This window comes from Stomoxys calcitrans, chromosome 2 (genome assembly GCF_963082655.1).
Source record: "Stomoxys calcitrans chromosome 2, idStoCalc2.1, whole genome shotgun sequence".
In the NCBI taxonomy this organism is placed as follows: domain Eukaryota; kingdom Metazoa; phylum Arthropoda; class Insecta; order Diptera; family Muscidae; genus Stomoxys; species Stomoxys calcitrans.
In genome coordinates this window covers 164,893,572-164,910,817 of record NC_081553.1, presented here as the reverse complement: position 1 = coordinate 164,910,817, position 17,246 = coordinate 164,893,572, and the positions used below count along the sequence as shown (strand labels likewise).

Here is a 17,246-nt window from a genome sequence, read left to right as displayed (position 1 = left end):
CTGTGCTTCAACGGAGTGCCCTCTCGCCTCCTCGTGCCGTCGCCCAGTGAACTCAAACAGTGCCGTGTACTAGGGTTTGCCTCGCAGCCACCAACCGAGTATTATTCCGTATAAAAGTGTAATCCTCCTTGCCACTGACGAGCTACCGTGTCCACGGAGAGCCTCTCACCCCACCCCCACCAATCCGGAACAAGGACGTGCATTAGGGTGTGTCTCGTATCCACCAAATCGCGAATCGTATCGTATATTAGAGTGTGACTTCTTTTCTTTACCGTGCCCGAACATCTTGCTTCACCTATCGGCTGTCGAACCCCAGTACCTAACCGTGTATTAGGGTGTGCCCGCGCTCAAACCTGCTGTAGTATTTCCCTGGGCAACGTGAGCCCTTAAGTAAGAACACATTAAGTTTAGTTTTGGGAGCTGATGGAGAAAACCCATCGCATTTATACAAAATGATCGGCTCTGCCGACGCCAGTCGATAGTTACCCAGAATCAATATTTTGTATACCATTACACATAAAACATGCATATATTTCTTACAACGAAGTGTTTAAACAAAATATGAATCTAAAGCATTTATTGAGTCCATTAAATTAAAAAGTCAATGCCTTTGTAGAAAATTTAGAGACTAATGCACTCTCCCGAAAAGTGTACGAGAAATGTAGCAATATCACTATCACTACACTACCCACCGCGCCTCTCAGTGACTGTGCTGCCGAAACACACCTCTCTAAATCACACCTCTAGCTTTAAGACTTAATCAAGCAAATAAAACATATTTAACAACCAGATTTAAAAGCGTTTCACTCTATCAGTACCAGACCAAATACATTTCTGCGACCAACCTTGTCCCCGATGAGCTGTACCGAAGGACCCAGAGGTAACTTGTCGTCACACAACGCAAGAAAAGAGCACCTAACGAGACTGACGAGATTAAGTCGAGTTACTGCGATTTTTACATGCAAATACCGAGTGGTGAGTTTTAAACTCACACTGGTATTTGTACTGCTCTCATGCATTGAATCCCAGAGCATATGCAGACCAAATGAAGGGTGGGAACAATGATAACAGTTGGGTGGTGTATCATTAACTTGGAAGGTAGCGTGGCGCAGAGGTTAGCATGTCCGCCTATGATGTTGAACGCCTGGGTTAGAATCCTGGCAAGACCATGAAAAAAAATTTTCAGAGGTGGTTTTTATACTCTCCACCATATGATGGGGGTATACTAATTACGTCATTCTGTTTGTAACTAATCGAAATATTCGTCTGAGACCCCATAAAGTATATATTTTCTTGATCGTCGTGACATTTTATGTCGATATAGCCATTTCCGTCCGTCCGTCCGTCCGTCCGTCCGTCCGCCTGTCTGTCGAAAGCACCCTAACATTCGAAGGAGTAAAGCTAGCCGCTTGAAATTTTGCACAAATACTTTTTATTAGTGTAGGTCGGTTGAGATTGTAAATGGGCCATATCGGTCCATGTTTTGATATAGCTGCCCTATAAACCGATTATGGGTCTTGACTTCTTGAGCCTCTAGAGGTCGCAATTATTATCTGAAATTTTGCCTGAAATTTTGTACGACGGATCCTCTCATGACCGTCAACATACGTGTTTATTATGGTCTGAATCGGTCTATAGCGTGATACAGCTCCCATATAAATCGATCTCTCTATTTTACTTCTTGAGCCCCCAAACGGCGCAATTCTTATTCGAATTGGCTGACATTTTACACAGGTCTCCAACATATAATTTAATTGTGGTCCGAATCGGACCATATCTTGATTTCGCTCTATTAGCAGAGCAAATCTTTTCTTTTATCCTTTTTTTGCCTAAGAAGAGATGGCGGGAAAAGAACTCGACAAATGCGATCCATGGTGGAGGGTATATAAGATTCGGCCCGGCCGAACTTAGCACCCTTTACTTGTTCCTCCTAATGCTGGCAATATTTGTGAAGTACTATGCTATGTAAAACTTCTCTCCAAAGAGGTGTCGCACTACGGCACAACGTTCGAACGGCCGTTCGGCTATAGAAAGGAGCTTAAACTTCAATCGGACTGCACTCATTGATATGTGAGAAGTTTGCCCTTGTTCCTTTGTAGAATGTTCATGGGCAAAATTTGCATTTGCAATGTTTTGTTATGATTTCCAACATACATGGTAAGTACTGTCTGAAATCATTCTATAATCTGATATATCTCACATATAAACCCATCTCCCGATGGTAAGTAGAGCAAAATAACGCCCTATAACAAAATTCAGTTTGTGTACTTTTTTAGCAGAATCCATGCTGGTAGGTTCCCAAGATTCTGCTCGGCCGAACTTAGCACGTTTTCAGTTGTTAAATATTAAAAATAATTACACTAATTTTCCTATTCCCGTCTTACTGTAACGCTTCACGAAATGCATATTCATATTGAAATAGATTACAACGCAGTTTGTCAACTTTTTAATAAATGTCCATTCGTCCTTCAAACGCAAAATATAATTTACGAGCTTCTACCCACCCAGGCGCAAACAAACGTGAAATGTCTGACGCGGGTCGTTCTTCAGTTAGGTGGCATAATTAATTGTTTTAGAGCCAATGTCACAAATTAGATTTGTAAACATTCATCTTGTGCTCTGCTCTATTGAATGTATGTAAGGCACATGACAAAGAATGTTGACACATTTTATCTTTTCTTCATTCCCAGAATGATGTCGTGCTGTCTGAGCATGTTGACACCTTGAATGAGGCAAGGTATCAAACGTGTATTGCGATGTGCCTGTCCATGTTGCCGTATTACTTATGCGAAAGCGGCTTCTCATGCGGAGGGTATCGTTTTTAGTTTTAATTCCATTTTGTGTTGAGCACAGAATCGTATCCATATTTTCTCAACCAGCCAATCTACTCCAACCAGCCAATCTACTAATGTTGTACACAGCAACATTGTCAGCCTAAAGTTTTTTGCATTTTCATAAGTGGATAGGATGGGGGTAGGGGTGTACTCCCTTTGTCATTCCGTGTGCAACACATTAAAATATCAATTTCCAACCCTATTAAGTATATATAATCTTGATCTTGAATAAAAGACGATCTTGCCATGCCCGTTCATCTGTCTGTTGAAATCACGCTACAGTCTTTAAAAATAAAGATATTGAGCTGAAACTTTGCACAGGTCCTTTTCTTGTCCACAGGCTGGTTAAGCTTAGGGTCATAGACCCATCAAAATCACATTTACTGTCGGATTTTGCTGAAATTTGGGAAAGTGAGTTATGTTAGGCCAGTCGACATCCCAGTTCAATTTGGCCCAGATCGGCCCAGATTTGGATATAGTTGCCATATAGACCGATCTCTGGATTAAGGTTTTGGGTCCATAATAGGCGCATTTATTGTCCGATGTCGCCTAAATTTGGGGCAGTGAGTTAAATTAAGCCCCTCGACATACTTCTGCAATGTGGTATAGATCAGTCCAGATTTGGATATGACCATATAGTCCGATTTCCCAATTTAAGGTCTTGGGCCCATAAGAAGCGCATTTTATTCCGATTTCGCTGAAATTCGGGACAGTAAGTTATGTTAAGGCCTTCTACACCTTTTATCAATTTGGCTCAGATCGGTCCAGATTTGGATATAGTTGCCGTATAGTCCGATCTCTAGATTTAAAGTATTGGCCCTATAAAAGGCGTATTTATTATCCACTTTCGGTAAAATTTGTCTCAGTGGCTTATGATAGGCTTTTCGATCCGTGTGCTATATGGTTCAGATCGGTCTTTATATTTCGATATAGCTGGTATGGGTGCATATACATGGATATCCAAAGTTCGGCCCAGCCGAACTTAATGCCTTTTTAATAGTTTTAAATAAAACCAGTAAGAAAAAGTCGGGCAGAGCCGACTATATAATACCATACACCACCTTGATATAGCGTGTACGTAGTATATAATGATGTACGTAGTACTTTTTATATATAGAACTTATCTCGAAATCTAGTCAGACTTTAATTTGGATACCTATTGAAATACCAAATAGAACCTTGTAAAATTTTCCTACGATAGGACAACAAATTTCGATTTCCACATCCTTAAAAGGCCATATCGGATAAAAGATTATATGGGAGTTATACCGAAACCTATGCCAATTTCAATGACACATATAACATCTTACGCCATATATTGTAGAGATGTGACCAAAATTGTGGCTTTTACTGCCTTAAAAGTCCATATCGGATTAAATACATACATTGGAGCTATATCTAAATCAGGACCAATTTTAATGAAATTTCGCACACGTATTAGAATGTCATGCGAAATCGGACGAAAATTATGGTTTCTACAGGCTAAAGTCTATTTCGGATAAAAGATATATCGGGGACTTATATCTAAATCTTAACCGAATTTTATGAAATTTTGCACACGTATGAAGACGTCAAATAAAACATTCCGTTCTACATCTTGTTAAGATCGGACTAAAATAGTGGCTTCTACAGCCTTAAAATTCCACATCGGATAAAAGTTATATATGGGAGCTACATTTAAATCTGAACCGATTTTGGCGAAATTTTGCACACATATAGGGACATTGCAAAGATCGGACCAAAATTGTGGCTTCTACAGCCATAAAAGGCCATATCGGATGAAAGATATATATGGGAGCTATAATCTGAACCGATTTTTATGAAATTTTGCACACATATGAAGACGTCAAATGATGCACCTCATGCCAAATTTGTGGCTTCTACAGACTTAAAAGGAATTCGTTTAAAATCAGTAGCGTTTGTCCTTGGGCCAAAAGAGAGACTTGTGCAAACTTTCATGACAATCGGTCATTAATGCGACCTGTAACTTGATCACAAAAATACATGGACAGACAGACGGACAGACGGACATAGCTAAATCGGATCAGAAAGTGATTCTAAGCCGATCAGTATGCTTATCAATGAGTCTAGCTCATCTCCTTCTAAGCGTTGCAAACAAACGCACAAAGTTATAATACCCTGTACCACAATGGTGGCGTAGGGTATAAATATGCATTTATCAAGGCGACAAGTACAACGATAAACAAAACTTTTGCGGCGATGGCTAGACTACAAACTTTGCTCCGTCAAATCTTAATATTCATCCTAGTCCCATTGAATTAATACCAAATGGTATTTAAAATAATGTGAATAAATTGTATTGGCAAAATACCGCATTTGTAACACCTGGAAATATTAATATGGGACCCCCCGTCGCGACATTCTGAGTCGAACTAGCCATGTCCGTCCGTCCGTCTATCGAAATCACAATAGCGCTCGAACGTGTAAAGCTAGTCGCTTGAAATTTTGCACAGATACTTAGTATTGACGTAGGTTATTGGGGATTGCAAATGGACCATATCGTTTCAGATTTGTATATAGCTCCCATATAAACTGATCTCCCGATTTGACTTCTTGACCTCCTGGAAGCCGCAATTGTTATCCGATTTGACTGAAATTTCGCACATAGTGTTCTGTTATTACTTTCAACAACATTGCTAAGTAGGGTCCAAATCGATCTAAAACCTGATATAGCACCCATATAAACAGATCTCCCGATTTGACTTCTTGAGCCCTTACAAGCCTCGATTTGTATCCTATTTGGTTAAAATTTTGCATATGGTGTTCTGTTATGACTCTCAACAACTGTGCCAAGTACGGTCCAAATCGGTCTATAACCAGATATAGCTCTCACATTTACTTACTTTGGAAATAGGGAAACACTTTTTATAATGGCGATTGGTTGGCATGATAAACCGTGCCGATGTAATAAGAGATCCAGTTAAGTATTATAGTACAAAGTACAAATTTATACTGCATTTTTGATTAAAACATACACTGTGCCCTGCGCCATAGCTACGGTTCGACTCAGAAATTTTGGAAATTTATCCGGCCACGCTGCTTATAAGCCATATGGTTTATTTCTCCCACTTGGTTGCCTGTCTATGTGTGTCTGTGACTTTAATTTGAATATGAATTTCCTTTTCCAATTGAAAATATCTACCACCTATGTTTTGGGGTGGTATTTAGGTGGTTATGATGTTCAGTGTTTATGGTTAGGGAATAGAGCACATGGGGGCCACTCATAGTAGCTGTAGGCACTCGTATATGTGGATATAAATGATGTGTACATGTTTTGCCGGAGTTCCTGTTTGTAAGAATGTTGCTGAATTTCTTTGGTTTGTGTTGAATTTCAATGAGTTTTTGTTTTTAAAAGTTTTGCTCTTTTCTTCCTAGACTCTTCAGCAACTCGTCCTTTTTTCCATTTAAGCTAAGAGTTTGGCAAGGAAGTTTGCTATGCTTTTGGGACTTTTAAGCCGGCAATACTTTAATGGTAAAATATGATAATTTTGACACTTCCTTGCTATGTTTTGTAAACCAGATTGTAGTACCTGAGAGACTGAGACAACTTTTCCATCGAGAAAAGTTTTGGCCTGTTTTGTATTCTCATACTAGAATAGACCCTGGTCGTTATCGTTGTCGTTACTTGCATTTACACAGGTACTACTCTTAAGAGTTTAACCATTTAAAGTGGAAGGATTTATTGTATAAACAATATGATATTCCATTATCCTATTGTTATGCCTAAACATGATGAGTACGCCAGGTGAGATAAACAAGCTTGTTTACACTTCTACCAAGGAAAGCAAAGCCCATCTACATTTCAACTAACAAAAGATATAATGATTATTCAATGCTTTTTAACTTTAATGTTTTGCTTAGTGGTAATGAAGAACATTTCATTATTAAAAATATCCCACAAATAGAAATGGGGCTAAACTGATTGAATATACACTGAAAAAGTTTGCATAAAAACAAAGCTTTTCCTTATTCGTCGGACGGTAAATTCGCTTTTGACAGAGCGAACAAAATTTTGTGGGACCGAGGTGACCAACTTTGGAGTCCCACCAATTAGCCCCTGGGAGTTTTCGGTCCCTGAAATTTTACATATAACAGGTCAGCTATAACCATGTAAACTTTCATGAAGATATCTCTATCCGTTCAAAAATGACAGACTTATTTCCACTTATTTTCTTCCCATTCCACTGTGCAGAGGTTGAAATCCAATTGAAACTTTTTACACACTTCTAATTCAAGTGGGTCGTTGGGTTTTGCAAATGGACAATATCAGTTCACATTTGAATATAGCTCACAAACTAAACTGATCATCGGATTTTGGGTTGGGCTAAAATTTGGTATAGCTAGTTACCGAACTATTGATGTTGAGTATTAAATTCGTACTGATCATTTATTGAAAATTTATAAACTACAATAATTCTTATCCTAATTAAAAAAAAGACAACTATATAACTTAAACTAGCTCTTTCTCTTTCAATCTTAAACCTAAACTGACCAATCGAAATACGCCACGAAACATAACCAAATATTCTACAACCGCAGACCAACCAGCCTAAGCCACGATCCTAAACAAACATTAGATAGCATTATCATGGTCTTCAAATGAGTGGAAAATTCCATTCACACAGTTTTTACTTCCTTATCACAACTCAATTTTAATTACCCTGACAATCTGTATCTGCTCGATGCATCAATGTTTGCTATCCCAAATCATAAAATACCATTGACGCTCATAGATTTATTTTAGGTTACATTTTTAGAGAATCAACAAAAGCCTGTTCCATGAACATTTTCCCGGGGCCTAAAAACTAAATATTATACCATTTCTGTTGGCTGATGAGGAGTGAAATCTATCTTAACGATATTTTGCTTGCGCTTACATTTACATTTCAAATATAAGTAAATAGTACTACATATAATCAAAATAGTCAATATTATACATAGTGATAAATGACCGCTGACATGATGAAAGTTTAGTCCTCTTATAAGCAACTTCTCCTTTTTTAGTTCCTTGATCTGGTTCTTCAAAAGCTCAATCTCTTTTCCGTGGTCAATGGTCATTGGCCCCAATGCGCTCATATTCCATCTGGTCATACTCTCCACATCGGTATACAAGCTCAACTTCATCTCCATATTATTTTCTGATGTGAATTGAATTGGAGCATGTATCACTCCACCCTTAATTCGAAGAACACATCCGGGCTCCACCTTCATGATACCCTGCAATGGCATCTTCAGCAGCCTCTGAGCGTCTGGTTTACACTGCACGTGAGCGGTTGTCTCGTTGAACATCTTGAACAACCAATGGTTTCGTTGATGTAATTGCACCCAGAAAATTTCAATACTCGTAGGCGCAAATTGGCACTGATGACGCGCAAGAGGTTTCACTGATAAAATTTCGCAAGAATTATCATTCGCATCTATCCAGGGCCATCCACCATCACAAACGTATTCTTCCTCAGACATTTTCTGACAACTGCTTAACTCCAACTCGGACATCAAATGATAGGCATCCATATTAAAATTATATAAAATGAACTGCTCTCTTGCAACGACTATCTGTTTCATGCCATTATATACAACAGGCACAGGTATTACCCTGTGTATTTGGGAGACATGATCGTTGAATAATGGTATTTCTGCAGATATCACCAATTGATTGTCTATTATAAACGCTTTCGCCTTCATTAGCTTATATATGGTGCTTAGCTGATTATGCTTCTTTCCCGGCAGTTTAAGGCTTTCAGGTATATTCTCCAGCATCTGGTGTATTTCATTCTGGAGCTGAATTGGCGTGAGCAATGAGGGATTTAATTTACCATGATTTATATCTATCAGCAATTCGATTATCTTCGCTTGGACCCTCTGGTTCTCACTTATGATTATGTGCAATTCTTTCGTCACCATGAAAAATTTGATGGACTCGCGGTACACCAAATATACCTCCTTCATCGCTTCCGTCATGTTGTTCACCCGTTCTGTTGCTGTTTGCTTCTTCCGTCGTTTTGCGAATGACATTCACTGACGATTCCAGAATAGACGTCTGTTTTTGCACAAGGTATTTCAGGTCATGCTGATTTCCCAATAGTTTCCTCATGTTTTCTTCTACAACTTTCCTGTCATCAGCATCCATCGTGCCAAAGAGGATGTGCTGTAGCGAGCCAATAAACTCTAAGGGTGCTCTCTTGGATCTAGCCACATCATCATGAAACAAATATCGATTAGTGTATATCATCTCCTTCACTATCTGCTCCATCTCGTCCAGTACATGACCACAGTGGTCTTCAAAGGTCATCAATTTTCCACATGTATTTCTCATATCCACCAGCAATCGTTCGGATTTGCTAATTACCTCAAAGAACGGATCAAGCTTGAAATAGATTAGCAGATTCCATGAAGACGCTACTACATCCACAGTTCCCAAGTGATCCAGGTAAATTGCAGTAGAATTGCTTATCTCAGAGATTGAACCTCCAGTTGTAGCCACTGCTCCAATCTGACTTGTGACAGCAAGTAGCAGCATTACTAATACACTAAAAACATGCTTGTTTGCCGACTGCGTATTCCTCAATCCTGCTTTTGTTGTTTGTGGCGACACTTCTTCCACCTCTTCATCCGAAGCTCTTATTAATGGACAGAGTTTCTGGACAGGGCGTTTTAATATGCAATCTTGCAACTTCAATGACACAACTCGAACTCTCCCATCCTTGCCCGGATGAGTCTCAATGATTCGTCCCATAGGCCATTTCGCTGGATGTGTCAATTCGTTTTTAATGATGACTACATCTCCATTCGCCAAATTCACCTCTGGCCGGATCCACCTTCTTCGCTGCTGCAACGTTGAAAGATATTCCTCTTTCCATCGATTCCAGAAATCTCTTCTCATCTTCTGTATCAGCTTCCACTTGTTGAGAGATCCTACCACTTCGTTGACATACTCCGGTACATCCGTCGTCTGCCTCCCAATCAGAAAATGACTCGGTGACAAAAAATCAAGAGATTCCACTTCTTCATTATCCATATACACCAATGGCCTTGAGTTTAAAACCGCTTCGATTTGGCACAGCAATGTGGCCATTTCCTCGTAACTTAATCTGGTCTCGCCAATAACACGTCTCAGATGATGCTTCACAGATTTCACGCCAGACTCCCAAATCCCTCCTTGATGAGGGGCTGCCGGGGGGATAAAATGCCACTCCACACCTTCCTCCGCCAGCACTGGCATCACGTCTCGATTTCTTTGAATAACAGCTTTGTAGTCCGCATCAAGTCTATTTTTCGCTCCAACAAAATTTGTCCCATTGTCGCTGTACATTTTAGCACTCTTTCCTCTTCTGGAAAAGAACCGTTTCAAGGCTGCCAAAAATGCTGATGTGGACAAATCGCTCACAGCTTCCAGATGAATTGCTTTTGTTGACATGCAGACAAATATAGCAATGTATCCTTTAAAACACTTTTGTCCTCTGTTTCTGGAGCACTTCATCCATATAGGTCCAGCGTAGTCCACTCCTGTATATAAGAAAGGTTGCATCGCTGTAACCCTCGAATCTGGCAAGTTACCCATTATCTGCTTCGCTGTCTCTTGTTTGTACCGTATACATCTTGGACACGATCGTATACACTTTTTTATCGCTGCTTTCAAGCCAATAATCCAATATTTGCGTTTTGTGGATGTTTCAGTCAATCTGTTTCCTCCATGTAAAGTTGCCAGATGAAACGATCGCACTATTGCGGCTGTCAGATTCGATTTATTCAATACAATTGGATGTTTTTGATTGAAGGACATATTTGCATTTTGCAGTCGACCACCAACTCGAAGTATGCCTCTTCTGTCTAAGAAAGGATGTAGTCCCACTATACGGCTGCCTCGATCAATTAAAGATCCTCTTTTTAAAGATATAATTTCTTTAGAAAACATAACTTGCTGATGACGTGATAGTATATGTTCTTCAGCTTCTATAAGTTCATGGACAGCTAAACCACCAGAAATTTTGATTTTATTCCTTGTCCTCTCAATAAATCGAATGACGTATGCCACTACACGCCGCATTTTAGAAAACCTGGAGTATCTCGTCATTATATCATCCAAAAAATTTACTTCTGTTGTTACCATCGTCGATGCTATCACTGCAGTCCTCTGTGGTAGTTCAGGCCAATGACTTGAAGGCTCCCGCAACCATTCAGGACCATTCTACCATAGCTTATAGTCCATTAGCCGATGTGGTTGAATACCTCTTGATGCAATATCTGCTGGATTTTCCTTTGTGCCAACATATCTCCATGTTGCTGTTGGTACAAGCACATTTATATCCTGCACCTTATTCTTAATGAATTTGTCCTTGCTACGATTATTTTGGATCCACCCCAGTGTGATTGTTGAATCAGTCCATGCAAACACGTTCGTCTCTCTTCCTATGATTTTCTCTGCCCTATTCAACAATCTCGCCAACAGATGTGCACCACACAGCTCCAATTTTGGCAGCGTCTTTTTATTTTTGATTGGGTTGACCTTACTTTTGGCAGTTAGTAAAGTCACCCTCATTTCACATTTAATGAATATTACTGCGGAATATGCTTTCTCGGACGCGTCTGAAAAGCCATGAAGCTCGAACTTTGTAGTTGTCGATGTACCCAGCCATCTAGGGATTTTTATTTTATGAAGAGAATCCAAATGATTTGCGAATTCTAGCCATTGCGTCAAAATTTCCTCGGGTATCGTCTCATCCCAATCTATATTTAACAGCCACAGCTTCTGAACGATCAATTTTGCTACCACCGTTATTGGTGATAACCATCCCAATGGGTCGAAAATTCTAGCTACCAATGACAGTACTTTTCTCTTTGTCATTTGTGAAGGATGACTAAAGCTGACGTTGAATCGAAAGTGGTCCATATTGGGATCCCACCCAACACCCAAGGTTTTTATGGACTCGTCGTCTTTAATCGATATAACTTCATTGCGTCCTCGATTTTCTACAATTTCCGTAATTTTAGGGTCATTTGAAATCCATTTTCTCAAATGAAAATTAAACTTCTGCAGCTGCTGTGCCACTGATTGCAGAATATGTTGACTTCCCTTTACAGTATCAGCTCCAGTCATGAGGTCATCCATATAAAAATCTTCTTTTATAATATTTTTCACCATCTCCTCTTTGCAGTAATCACCTATCATGAACAGTGACCTTACTGCCAGAAACAGCGCCGCTGATGTGCCATATGTTACTGTTGTTAAACGATATTGCCTTATTGGTTCCGCTCTGTTCTCTCTCCAAAGTATGTATTGATATTCTTGATCTTCTGGCCTCACTACAATCTGCCGATACATCTTTTCCACGTCTCCTGTCAATACATACTTCCATAAACGCCATTTCAACATATCAAATATATCGCGTTGAAGTTTAGGTCCAGTGTGCATTATGTCATTCAAACTTCTTTGATTCGATGTTTTCGCTGATGCATCAAACACCACTCGCACTTTCGTTGTTCGGCTATCTTCTCTGATCACTGCTTGATGCGGTAAGTAATATTTTCCTTTCATCTCCATCGGTACTTGCACCATATGACCCAGTTCCCGATACTCTCGCATGAAGGTTATATATTCAGCTTTTAGTGATGGATATTTCTCCAACTTCTTTTCACCATTCAAAAACCTGGCCATTGCTTGCGGTTTGGATTCGCCTAGTTCCATATCAGCCTTAAAAGGTAATGACACCATCAATCGACCATCATCTCGAATAACGGTCGATTTTTCAAAATTCTGCATGCACCACTGGTCATCATTTGTACACTGATCTTCTGCTTCCACTTCCTCTACTTCCCAAAAACGTTCAAGGTTCGTCGCAGCCACCTGCACTTTTTCCACTTTGCTTATTCCATTGGATAGAGCTCCAGATACTATCCAACCAAGTTTCGTTTGTTGTGAGAACGGACCGCTTACTCTCTTCTGCCCTTTTTCCATTATGTCGGCGTAAATGTCTCCACCGATTATTAGATCAATGCGATCGGATTTATTGAAGAATGGATCAGCCAACATACAGTTTCGCCATTGCTTCATATCTATGTCGAAGGATTTACCTGGCTGCTGGCTCATTATCGTAGGTAGTACCATCGCCTGTGAATTGAATACATGTTTGCTAAGAAATCTTGGCTTTATAACTAAGTCCACTTTGTACTTCGACACACCAACCAAAGTACCACCCAAGCCGTGTATTTCCGTTTTTTCTTTTATCCTTGGCAATCCCAAAATCTGCGAAGCTTCTTCCGAAATTGATGTTATCTGTGACCCTTGATCTATCATTGCCCGTAGCAACTCAAATTCTCCCGTCGCTGCCCGTACTTTTACCAATGCTGTTGCCAATAAAACTTGTTGTTGTTTTCTCTCAATTACCATAGATGATGTGGGATTAACTTGCTGATTAACGCTTCTTTGGTCACCATTGTGAAGATAATGATGGTGATTACCTCCACATTTGTTGCAGCGCACAACACTATTGCATTTTCTGTCTGTCCTGTGTAAAAGACAAACGAAACAAATTTTTTTCGCAGCTACCGCAGGCTTTCTCTCTGCCGGTGTCATTGCCAACATCTTCCTGCATTCTATCACCCCGTGCCCACTTTTCTCACAAAAGTAGCAAAATTTGGTTGACATATTATTTTTGTTTCCATAAATTCTCTTCACGTTCACTTCCTGCTCTCCCGCCGCTTCCAACGCAAGGTATTGTTGTTGCAAAAATTCTAAGACATCATCCAAAGTTTGAATTTCTCTCGGCTTCCTTACTTGTTGCTCATATAGCCGCAACCCATCCTTATCAAACTTTCTCACAATTATTCTGGCAATAAATGGTTCAGCATCCTTTGTAGACACATTCATGCCCCTCAACGCCATTACACAGTTTTTGGTAGTGTCAAGCATGCGTCTTATACTTGCCGCTGAATCGCTATTCATTACTGGTTGGTCCAGAATCTTATCACACAAATTCGTGAACATCAATCTCCTATTCTCGTACCTTTTCTTCAATAATTCAAAGGCAGCTTCATAATTGGAGTCGGTTATTTTTAAATGCTGAATTAGTTGAGCTGCGTCTCCTTTAATGGCTGCCTTCAGTCTGTATAATTTCTCTACTTCGGAAAAATGAGGCGAATTATGCACCAAATTTTTAAATAAGTCATGGAATGACTCCCAGTCCTCAATTTTGCCGCTGAACTCGGGTATCCTCACTTCGCTTAACCTGATGTTGCTGCGGATTTCTTTTCCCTCTGCTTTCTCCATTTTTTGCTCTCCAACGACTTTCCGTCGAATACTAAGTCTTTCCGTCATCTCCTCGTATTGTTCAAAGACTTCCTCGTCTATTTCATTCGTTGCCAGCAACTTGTCATAAAATCCATTCAACTGCCGCAAACTATCTTCGATATCTCTCTCATCGACTTCACCACTTTCCAATCTCTTCTCTATTCTTTCGATTTTTTGGAAAAAATATTTCCTTATTGACGGCTTCTCCTGTAGCATTGCCGCTTTTCCAACTGCTGCTTCCTCCCTGCTCCCAAACTCTTCTTTCCTCTCCAACTGCAGTCCCAGATTACTTCCTTCTGCGCCACTGCCATTGTTGCTTTTCTTCTGAACCGTTACCTCCCGACTCCTTATCATCTCCTCAACCTCCTTCACCAGCCCATTCATCATTAATCCGTAAAAATCCTTTACGAAGTAATCATCGCTCTTGGGCTCTATTGTCATCATCACTTCATGATTACTCTTCAATTTCTTGACTGAATCATGATAATTTCTCTCCAATTGATCGAACCCTGCTCTGGTCAGCCGTTCTTCACTCAACTTATTTTTTATTTTCACCATACTTTCGGCTAAATTCTTCTGCGCTTCCACGAATTTCTCCATATTAGCCATTGTGTTTTTTTTATCAACACGTACACAACACTAAACTTTTTCTTTTCAAACTCTCCCGAATTCTCCCGACTTTAATCCGTTACTGATTCTTTTATCCGGCTCGAAGGACCAATAATAGTTACCGAACTATTGATGTTGAGTATTAAATTCGTACTGATCATTTATTGAAAATTTATAAACTACAATAATTCTTATCCTAATTAAAAAAAAGACAACTATATAACTTAAACTAGCTCTTTCTCTTTCAATCTTAAACCTAAACTGACCAATCGAAATACGCCACGAAACATAACCAAATATTCTACAACCGCAGACCAACCAGCCTAAGCCACGATCCTAAACAAACATTAGATAGCATTATCATGGTCTTCAAATGAGTGGAAAATTCCATTCACACAATTTTTACTTCCTTATCACAACTCAATTTTAATTACCCTGACAATCTGTATCTGCTCGATGCATCAATGTTTGCTATCCCAAATCATAAAATACCATTGACGCTCATAGATTTATTTTAGGTTACATTTTTAGAGAATCAACAAAAGCCTGTTCCATGAACAATAGCTCTCATATAAACCCATCTCCCATGATTAGCTTAAATTTTTGCTTGAATTTACAAAGTACACATATTCTCTTTAACTAAGTTAATTTGAGGAAATTTTTAGCTGAATCCATAATGGTGGTTTCCCAATATTCGGCCCGGCCGAACACAACTTGTTGTTCAATAGGTTTTAGAGTTGATCGTAGATTTAAACTAATTATTAGTCAATATGTTTAAACATGTCACATCAACATCACAAAGTATGTGATGACATCAAAAAAAAAAAAAATATTAAACATATCGTTGCTTGAATTGCTCAAAAATTGTTGTACTAAAACTTTTTCATTCACATCGCCAAACTTGGCAATGCATTTATTATTACAGCTTGTTCTATTCTTAAAGTTCACTTTACATGAAGGACCCCATTGGCAATGTAGCACTTTCTGCTTGCTTTCACTGCACATAATGACGCAACTATCTACCCGTGAATTCAACTCTCTAAAGATGCAAATGTACTTTCTAAGGCTACGGGTGCTAGATTTGAGTTTGCAAAATGATGAATAGCGTTGTTTATAAAGCAACTGAATCATAGAATTGCAACTTGTTATGAATGACATATTTTTCATCCATTCGTAACAAATATATGAACATTGAATGCAACTTCTAAGGTCTTCCATTTTGAGGCCTTATTGAAGCATAAAAAGAGAGACGGAGTCTGGCAGCAGGCCAAAGACTACACCGTATGTGGTGAAGACGAATGCTTCCACTATATCTGCCGGGAAGTGGCCTCTTCCAATTTTCGATCGAACCACTATATCGCGGCAATTAGCTTCCTTCTCCAAATCTACCTCCTCACTGAAAAGGAATATATAAACTGAGAAAAACCAGCCAGTAGCGAAGAAAAGAGAGAATGAATTCCTTGGGGGTGTGGCAGAGATCATCTCAATAGACCCACAGGTGTCAGGGGAAAGGGGGTGTGACAGAGATCGTCTCAATAGACCCACAGGTGTCGGATGAAAGGGGCACTTCAAGTGGCTAGATTCCCAATGGGAATGAGGCCACAAGGAAGACACGCGAAACACGAACGGTAAAGGTTGTTCTACAGTCTGGGTTGAGGCGAGAAGGTGCTCAGCCCAAAGAGTGGCGACTGAGGACAGTGCGCAAGCTGACGTTAAGATAAGCCCAGCCCAATGGCAGCAATTGGACACCAAAATGGCCAATCTGATGCTTTCATACAGGTGAAGCACCAGCGATATAATGTTTGATTGAACCCATTAAAAAATATGGACTCAAAAATCCCTGGATTTCTTACATTGGGAAATTGGGAGCATCCACTCCCCCTGGCCAGGTGCTTAAAGTTCTAACTATCGCTGAATTGTCTGTTTAAACAGCAGTAACATCATGGATCTCGACTGAAGGTAATGAGTCGGATCTGTTGCAACTGCTGGAGAACCAGAATGTCAGCCTCTGAATAGGCAATTGGAGAATCCTTTCCATGAAATCCTGTGCAGAGAGTGGCGGCATCTATTGACGAGGATTGGAGGATGGAGCAGTACCGGAGGGGTAGAAAGCGCAGACTAAGTGTCGGATTTCGGTTTAGCACGTCTGGCTCCCGAAGCCAAAAAACGAGGAGGCTAAGAGATGAACAGATGAATCTGCACCATTCCCAGGCTGCCTTAAACGAAGTTCATCTTGCTCTCTGTAACTCTTCGGTAGACATTGCCCAAATTCAGAAACCTTTTGTCGGAAGAAATAAGGCATTTGGGTTGAACAATGCGAAACACGCCATCTTCGTCAACAGACGATATGGTGTGGAAATGCATTATAGCGATTAGAAACAAGGAATTCCGCCCCCCCAACTTATCTCATCAGTATGCCTGCCCTACGGCGACATGGAGCCGAGTGCGGTAGTGCGCAGGCTTGTCAATGAGAATATGCGAGGGACGCGGTCGAT

The 17,246-nt window shown here is 40.0% G+C and overlaps 1 protein-coding gene across 1 annotated transcript; it reads right to left on the bottom strand.

Annotated features, from left to right (window-relative positions):
• Positions 1-11,043: 11,043 nt before the first annotated feature.
• On the bottom strand, positions 11,044-14,751 carry LOC131994798 (uncharacterized). Its single transcript, XM_059361684.1, has one exon. It carries the CDS (start codon positions 14,749-14,751, stop codon positions 11,044-11,046), a length of 3,708 nt encoding a protein of 1,235 aa, XP_059217667.1.
• Positions 14,752-17,246: the final 2,495 nt, after the last annotated feature.

Coding starts and splice junctions, on each gene's coding strand:
- LOC131994798 (XM_059361684.1), bottom strand. CDS start 14,751: ATGGCTAATATGGAGAAATTCGTGGAAGCGCAGAAGAATTTAGCCGAA.